We start from the raw sequence: 9,368 nt of genomic DNA, 5'->3' as shown, positions 1-9,368 counted from the left end.
ACAAGTGCAGTAGAAATGCTTCTAGAAGTGTATGGGTGTTGTTTTGGAAGTGTTTCGTGGAGAACACGTGCGTAAGCGCGAGTGGCTCCATTGCGCGCAAACAGCGGAGCGCACAGGACCCAAACCCCGGATCGAGTTTGAGCTCAGTTTCCCTCTCAGCGAGCACAAATACACAACATACAGCCTTTCAGGACTGACAGAGAGAAAGTCCGAAACTCTCCTTCGCGTCCAAATTGAAACACCTGCTCCAGCTCGCGGTGCGAACCACAGCGCAGCGGGGCTGCACGCGGGGGGGAAAGCAGGGACGCTGCTTAAGGACCATCCGAGTCAGAGCTGTGTGTTTTTACCCCCAGGGGGAGATCCAGATCCGAGCCGAGCCGAACCGAACCGAGACCTGTCCACAACTCGCTTTCTCCTGCAGATCACACCACCATCCAATCTGAGTGGCGACGAGGACGAGGCACGCGGCTGAAGGTACGGCACGCGCAGTGTAGCCCAAAACACGACTTTCTCTAAAGGAAACTTGTTTGTGCTTAAAATGTATATGTATAAATGTAAATTATGAGATGATATAAGTGCGATATTCTTTTACACCAAGTGAACTTTTAAAACTGCAGGTTATTTCTGATGACAGCGTGTGAACAGCATGACGCAGTGCTGCTGATGTCTTTGGACTTTTAGAAATTACAGATTGGTTAATTGTGAGCTTTGCTGAATGGTTTTCCACCCAAAGCCCTTAAAATGACCGATGCTGTTTCACAAATTTCACATTTCTAGTTACAGTATAGTATTAGTATTAACACCCGAGCAATATGAGAACAACATTATTATGATGTTGGTGTGTTTTTAATAATATGTATTATAAGACAGATTTAAGCAAAAATACATTTTTGTTAATTCTAATTCTTAATCTGTTATTTTACTAACCTTGACATTTTAATAACTGACTGGCTTTACTGGACAAGACATGGAGCATATTGATGTCCATCAGTGGAAGTCAAAACTGAGGATAAATTAAAACTCCAGAGAGATCAGGACAAATTTCTCCAAAAAACAAAACAAACAGTGTAAACACCACCAGTCTTTGCCAAAGCTCAAAAACAGGTTAAAAAAGATTAATAAACTTTTTTGGCATTCTAGAGGATTCACTATGTTCCCTGGTCTAAAACATCTGACTCAACCTGAAACAGCTAAATAACTGAGATGATTTATGTTGGGTAATTTAGTCTGGACTTTCATGAACACGGCAGATTGTAAATTTAACTGCAGGTATAAAATGTGCACTCTAGGTGTAAATTCAGCTGGAAATTTGCTGTGAATCAAGTCAATCATCATGTGCCTTCATTAGAACGTTGTTATGATGATAATATTGGTCTCTTTGTTGATTTACTTTGTGTATTATGAAATTACAGGTTGTCAAATATTACACAGCATACAAAAATATGATGGTGAAGATGATGGCTTTGCAAAAAACTGGAGAATGAGAAACTGTAAATTGTTCACAGCATCAGCCTGTGGCTGACAGACAGGTTTAAAAGGACTGATTTTTAAAAGTTCACTTACTGTTTAGATTTATGTCTAATTGAACCTGAATTATTTTTTTCCATATGTAATGCATGTGATTTTGATAACAGCATCAGAGCAATGTGATGGTGGTTTTAGTGTCTTCTTGGGTATGCTTACTTTGCATGGCTCAATCACAGCCATGATTAACTTTGGCTCTTTAATCTGGGCTGAAATGAACCAGCAGGTCTTAGTTCAACACTACAGGTGTGAATTAAGCTCTGGGGATTTCTTTATGAAATATGATTTCTGGCCACAGCATTTGAACAATGTGCTGGTGAAGTTGGTGCCTTTGTAAAATCCTAATGATTCATTTTCCCTCTGTTCTGTTTTGTGTGTGCTTTTCTTTCACTGTGCCCATTACAGCCATGCCCTGTGTCCAGGCTCAGTACGGCTCCTCTCCGCAGGGTGCCAGTCCGGCGTCCCAGAGCTACAGCTGCCCGGGGAGTGGCGAGTACAGCTGCGACTTTCTCACGCCGGAGTTTGTGAAGTTCAGCATGGACCTGACCAATACTGAGATCACGGCGGCCACCACGTCGCTACCCAGCTTCAGCACATTTGTGGACAGCTACAATGCTGCAGGCAGCACCGCCAGTGGCACCAGTGCCGGCAGCGCCAACCTGGGCTACGACGTGAAGCCACCCTGCTTGTACCAGCTGCCCCACTCGGGCGACCCTTCATCCATCAAGGTTGAGGACGTGGCCCTGCACGGTTACCCCCACCACCACCACCACCCTCACCCCCACCACCCCCACCAGGGCCATCTGGGCCCCCAACCCGAGGAGATCATGGTGACCCATTCGGGTTCTGTCTACTTCAAACCGCCCTCGTCCTCCTCTTCCTCCTCCTCTTCCTCCTCTTCTTCATCCTCCTCGCCCCACGCGCACGCGCCCAGCACCCCGGGCTTCCAGCTACAGGCCGCTCCCGCGTGGGAGGACCCGGCGGGCCCCCTGCACGCCTTCCACCACAGCTACGTGCTGGAGCAGCGCAAGCACAACCCGGTCTCCAGGCTCTCCTTGTTCTCCTTCAAGCAGTCTCCGCCCGGCACGCCCACAGTCTCAAGCTGCCAGATGCGCTTCGACGGTCCGCTGCATGTGGCCATGAGCCACGAGCCCTCCGCGCCGCCGCCTCCGCACGGAGCCCCGGGCTTCGCAATGCACGGCGCGCTCAGGAAGCAGGCGGCCGTGGCCTTCCCGCACGCGCTCCCGCTGGCCGGCCACCATGGGCACGCGCACGCGCACCAGCTGCTAGACGCGCAGATCCCGTCGCCGCCGTCGCGCGGCTCGCCGTCCAACGAAGGCATGTGCGCCGTGTGCGGGGACAACGCCGCGTGTCAGCACTACGGGGTCCGCACGTGCGAGGGCTGCAAGGGCTTCTTCAAGGTGTGTGAGCGCGTGTGTGCGGATCATTATTAACGTAGTGTCATTATTATTATTAATTATTAACGGAGGAAATAAGCGCAGCGACGCTGGGAGAGTCCTAAGTGTGTGTGTGTGTGTGTGTGTGTGGTGGGGGGGTATCTCGCGGTTGCACGACGTTGTATAATATTAATTACTGTTAATTATCTGTTAATTATTAAAAGAGGAAATGGAAATATTAAGGGAGGATCTAATGGTTGTGCGCGCGCGGCATTTCGCTACTTTTAGAGAGACAGATTTGTTATCAGCGCAGAAGTGTCTCCTCTCTTCTGTTTTCAGCTCGCACTCGTGATGTAAATTAACATTAGTATTAGTAATAGCGTCAAAGAGGAGAAGCACGCGCACGTGTAAGCCTGTTTCTGTGCTTTTCCCCCTCGCATTAGAAAAAGTATTGTTAATTATTGTAATTAATTTATCACTGTTAGTAGTAGTAATATTAGTGTGCGTATATTTAGTTTCCCCTCTTCAGCTTGTAGAGTCTTTCTTTCACTTTCAATTAAGCATAATATTAGAAACTAATATTAGTTCTAGTTCTAGGACTTGTCTGAGTATAAGCACTAATTATAGTACTAGTATTCATACTCATATTCATACTCATTAAGTATTACTGGTAATAATATTAGTATAAACCCTTAAACAGGTAGGATTGCTGGAGGGCATCTATGTAACTTGTATGCTGTCAGTTTCTGAATTTTCCTCTCAGACTCCGTGATAAACATTTTGCAATAAATGCAATTTGGTTGCGTAATTCAGTTTTATTATCATCCCCAAAACCTCATTTGTTTCTTTCTGTTTTCTTATCCAGCGCACGGTGCAGAAGAATGCAAAATATGTGTGTTTGGCAAACAAAAACTGTCCTGTGGATAAGCGCCGGAGAAACAGGTGCCAGTACTGCCGCTTCCAGAAGTGCCTTGTTGTCGGGATGGTCAAAGAAGGTAAACATGTGTCTTTGTTTTTTAGGTTATCTTTGAAGTGTTGAAACTGCATCTAGGCTTCAAGTAAAATTCCTACAACTGAATTTATGTCCAGCTGGACTTTTCAAAAAGTAAAGTGGAGTAATAAACTTCCACATGCATTGCCATGAACATTGTGCTCTGTGTCCTTTTGCTGTACAGTTGTTCGGACTGCCAGTCTGAAGGGTCGAAGAGGCCGTTTGCCGTCCAAACCCAAAAGCCCCCAGGAGCCCACTCCTGCCCCCCCACCGGTCAGCCTCCTCAGCGCACTGGTCAGAGCCCATGTGGACTCCAACCCCTCCATGTCCGCACTGGACTATTCCAGAGTGAGTTCAACTCTTACTTCTTTTAGAAGACTGTTTTTCAGCATCACAGAGCCTCAGATTTAGTGGTTGCGCTGCATTGCCACACGGTGTAGATGAATGTGCTTTGCATATTTCTGATGTGCCCAGTTCAATATGCTTCATGATAAACTTTAAATATGTTAATAGGCAGCATATTTTTAACTCCGTAAATTGCTTTTGAAACAGAGGGACTCAATAAAGTACAGACACAAGTTAAATGGAAAGAAGGAGGAAAAAAAAGCATTCCCCCCTCCTAGAAATGGGCTTTGCAATTTCACGGGTGATATATTTTAGAGGAGCTCATTAAGGTCGTGTTTAAATTAAATATCCCAGTTCCACGCCAGCCCTGACTACCAGCTGAGCGGAGACGACACGCAGCACATCCAGCAGTTCTACGACCTCCTGACGGGCTCCATGGACATCATCCGGGCCTGGGCCCAGAAGATTCCTGGCTTTACGGACCTCCCCAAGCAGGACCAGGATCTTCTGTTCGAGTCTGCATTCCTGGAGCTTTTCGTCTTGCGTCTGGCCTACAGGTATGACCAGCTCTGAGCTCTCTGATTTCACTTTCATTTCACAATTAATAAAGAGTGCTGCAAACCACTTTTACACTTTTTTGCATTGTCAAAATGACTCTGCTCATCATTCATTTCAGACCACATTAGTTTACAGCCAGTTTTTAAACAACCTACAGAATCCATGAAAAACTGCACTTATGTATATTTGACATCTTGGATGATTGCCTGTGTTGTCTGTCTTTCACTTCCACCCTTTCCTCTTTCTGCTATTCTGTATACACACCAAGCTGTGCTGAACTGAAACTCCAGCAACTTTGCTGGGTGGCAGTAAAGCATCCTGCATGTTATAAATGCAGATAGCATTTAAAAGATGGCATTAACTGCAGGTGTGAGCTGATCTTCTGCACCACTGTGCAGCCCAGGCTACAGCATGCAGTCCTCCTTGTGAACAGTGATTAGTAACGCGTGCATGTGAACTGATTGCAGGTCTAACCCGATGGAGGGTAAGCTGATCTTCTGCAACGGTGTAGTGCTGCACAGGCTGCAGTGCGTGCGTGGCTTTGGCGAATGGATAGATGCCATTGTGGAGTTTTCCTCCAACCTTCAGAGCATGAACATAGACATCTCAGCCTTCTCCTGCATCGCAGCACTCGCCATGGTCACAGGTACGACCACAGGGGGATCGCAAAGTCCGAATGGCTTCATGCCTCAGCTCCATCTCCTTACTGCAGCCACTGGAAAACAATGACATGCAATTAATTAGACTTTTGATTGACATAAAAAGTCATCATGCCTCAGCTCCATCACAGTACTTGCATATATGTTGTATGGTAGATTATGTATTAGCTTATAACCTTTCATTTGCTGTTAAATTAAAGGTTAGATTTCCCTATGTTGCTTGGATCATTTGTGTTTGTTCACTGTGTTGGTGGTCTTTTTCATTTCTCCTAATTTCTTCCACTGCCTAACCTCATTAATAACTTTGCTCATATAACTTTAACAGATCATCTTTTTTTCCTGTTTGTGTACAGTTAGAGTTAAGGACTGAACATGAGTTTTAGCAAGTTTATTCGCTTTTACTATGTAAATTAACAAAGTTAATTTTACAAATTTCAGTTCTAAAAACAAATTCTTTAATCAAAATATCAATAAGTAAGCTTGCATACACCTTGGTATCAAAGCATACTATCACCATTTTCAGTGCATTTTTGCAGCTAAAATAACAAATCAACATTCTTGTTTATCATCTACACTGTTGGAAATAAAGGTTCTGTCCAGGTACATTTTTCATTCATCAAGGTACAAACAATGTAAATGTTCCCTCAAAGGTACAACAGTGGTATTAAGGTCCAGTTGTGTCCCTTAAATAAGTTTTAACCAGGTGAAAAATACATATTTGTACCTTTTCATAACCTAATGTTAAACAGAACAATGAAATAAAAAGCCTGGAGATGAGACGGGGTGTGTGGAGTCAATACAATTTAGAAAATATAATTTCAGTGGATTATGGTACAATTATGTTCCCTGACTAAAGGTACTGAGATGTACCTTTAAGGGTACCACCCCAGTGACAAGAGGGGTACTGCCCCAGTGACAGTTTCCTACCTTTTTTTCTGAGAGTGTAATACAGTGAGTGTCACTAATGTAATCTAAGTCTCTCATCGCTCTGTGTTTGTATCTGCAGAGAGACACGGGCTGAAGGAGCCGAAGAAAGTGGAGGAGCTCCAGACTAAGATCGTGAACTGTCTAAAGGACCAGCTGGCCTTCCCCGGGGGAGGAGGAGGGGGAGGCGGGGGTGGTCCTGCCCGGCCTGCCCCACTGTCCCGCCTGCTGGGGAAACTGCCGGAGCTGCGCTCGCTCTGCACTCAGGGCCTTCAGCGCATCTTCTACCTGAAGCTGGAGGACCTGGTGCCCCCGCCCGCAATAATAGACAAGCTGTTCCTGGACACGCTGCCCTTCTAGAGACTCTTTCACACCGACCTCAGAGAACTGACTACTTCCACAGACTCCTCACACCTCTCCTGTCCCTTTTTCAATGATTATTGCTGTTACTGATACCACGACTGACATCGAGCTGTTCGGATCATCAAACCAAACCAAACGAAGAGAGATAGTCTTCAACAAGTGATGCATTTTTCTTTTTATTATTAATAATATTATTATTATTTTTACTATTTGTTCCTTTTTATTTTCCCCTTCAACCCTCGAAATATTCAAAGATATAAATAAACGACCCGCGGGGGGAAACAGTCCTAGTTTGCTTAATTTTACTCCGACAAAGGCGGGACGAGCTATTATCACTCCTTACTGACATCATTAACGAGAAAAGACATCAAATAATAAAATCCCTGGAAAATCACCCAGTAAATGTAATATAATCCATTTATATATACATATGCGATAGATTTATTCGCGTAATTTTTAAGTGTATAAAGAAGAAGAAAAGTTGTTTTTTTTTCTTTCTTTCTTTTCTAACTTGTGCCTGTGTGTTTCTGTCAGGATCGAAGAGGAGACGGAGAAAAAAATGTATAATAAAACAAAAACTACTAATAAATAAATGGAAAAAAGCAGGCATGTTTGTAGAGGACTATAGGCCCTTTGCTATGGAGGTGATGTCTATATAATCCAGCAGTATTCTTCTTATTCCGGACACTATGTAGTCTGCTAGATTTTATAACGATTCGTAGTGCTGGGAGCAGCTTTTCTGTATGGCACATGTGGAGAAAAAAACAAAGAAAAGATAAAAAACACTGATGAAGAGGAGTATTTAATCTGTATAGGTGAAAGAAAAGGGACCCATAGTGTTTGTAAAGCTGTCAGACATTCCTTGTTTGTATGTGTCGTATGTATTGTTGCTGTTTTAATATAAAAACGTTTCTATATTTATTATTATTATCATGATTACATGTTTTCTTTTCTGAAGCTTTGGAGCTTGGAGCAGTCTGGAGGATTCACAAAGCATTTCAGACTCGTCCTCCTTCTTTTTTCTTTCTTGTTCTGTTTTCTGTCTGAGACACGTCAGCAGCAGCTTTTCGTTTTCGTTTTTACCACCTTTTATTGACAAAAGTCCGTCCCATATTATATATATTATATATATTTATCCATAAATATATATTCATATAGTCATATATTTGTGTGCAGAACATCACTGCCCCTCTTTTTCTATGGTGTAATATGGAGTATTGATGGAGTTCCGAAAGCAATCCGGAATAAAAGTCCTTCAGAAAGAAATATTTAATGTTTTACAAATAAAAGTTTGAAACCGATTATTATTATTATTATTATTATTATTATTATTATTATTATTAATAATGTATTTTTATTTCTTAGCGGAGATTTTCTCTTAGATTTCAAAGCAAATAAAGCGGCTATGGCGGAAACAATAATACAAAAAGTCATTTTTTAAAAAACGGATATTAAATTAGTGCTGAATTGCTGGCTGACCTTAAATCAAATTCAATCAAATTTCAAAGCGAGCAATTTAAAAACATTTTAATGACATAAAAGTCCCAGATTCGTCTTTGATAAATTCAAGTTTTGTTACATTTGCGTGCTATTCGTTTGGAATGTTTATAATAATAATAATAATAATAATAATAATAATAATCTATATGTCAGATCTATACATTGCTGTATCTGCACTGAGCGACACGTTTAATGAACGTCTTCAAGCGGATTATTTCACCCGTTATGATTTCATCTTAATTTGGTCAAATGTGTTTCTGAGCTCCGTCAAACTGGACAGTCTGGATTACAAGAATAAACACAAACAGCGTTTTCGACACCTCTCAAATAAAAAATACTGTATCATAAATAAAAACATCGTTATATACAACATCACTGTTTCTCGCGTGCACTTTTAATTTAGCTTTGGCAGGTTGGGTTAAAAAGATCTAAGATGTATTTATTAGTATTTATTGTATTGTATTTATTTATTTATTATTATAAATCGTCTTTAAGATGTATGTATGTATTATTATTATTATTTCAATTGTCACTATGTTTCAAGGCTAACGTAAAATATTTCCGCGAAACCTTGTAATTATGCCCGAGATGATCGTTTTAATCGGTTTATTTTCGCCTTATCCCGCAACTTCATTTATTAATAAAATATGATGAAAATATTATTTATTATTTATATATTAAAAAATGTTACGTTAGTTTTGCATTGAAACGATCGACTGCACGCCGGCTGAGAATCATCCCTGTCCAAAATAAAAATAAAACAGGAAAGAGCGCGCGTGCTCTTAGACAGACAGTGAAGGAAGTCGACCCCCATGCTCCCACCCACCGCAACAAAGTCTGTTCGTGAAATTTTACTTTTTATACAAATTATTCTATTTCCCTTCTCCTCCTCAGAGAGAATCTCTCCTCGGCCAGCCCCCCTGGAGCTTCATATGGGGGTCTTATATTGAGCTTTACGTCGAAGAAATCCGGAAGAACAACACAGCACACGTGAGATCAGTTCTGCCAGCGCTGCTGATGTCGCTTTAAGCAGCACCGCAGCTGCTAATTTAAACCAACCTGAGGTTCTTCAAGCCCGCAGCGCGAGACCCGCTTCACACTCACTAC

General features: G+C 42.3%; 1 protein-coding gene across 1 annotated transcript; it reads left to right on the top strand.

Annotated features, from left to right (window-relative positions):
• The first annotated feature begins 1,919 nt into the window (after positions 1 to 1,919).
• nr4a2a (nuclear receptor subfamily 4, group A, member 2a) lies at positions 1,920 to 6,758 on the top strand. The gene is made up of 6 exons (XM_036574118.1): positions 1,920 to 2,945; positions 3,787 to 3,916; positions 4,097 to 4,260; positions 4,612 to 4,814; positions 5,283 to 5,461; positions 6,481 to 6,758. Exons 1-6 carry the CDS (start codon positions 1,932 to 1,934, stop codon positions 6,756 to 6,758), a joined length of 1,968 nt encoding a protein of 655 aa, XP_036430011.1. The 5' UTR covers positions 1,920 to 1,931.
• The last annotated feature ends 2,610 nt before the right edge of the window (positions 6,759 to 9,368 follow it).

This window comes from Colossoma macropomum, unplaced genomic scaffold (assembly GCF_904425465.1).
Source record: "Colossoma macropomum unplaced genomic scaffold, Colossoma_macropomum, whole genome shotgun sequence".
NCBI lineage: Eukaryota > Metazoa > Chordata > Actinopteri > Characiformes > Serrasalmidae > Colossoma > Colossoma macropomum.
This window is presented reverse-complemented; position numbering and strand designations above follow the sequence as displayed.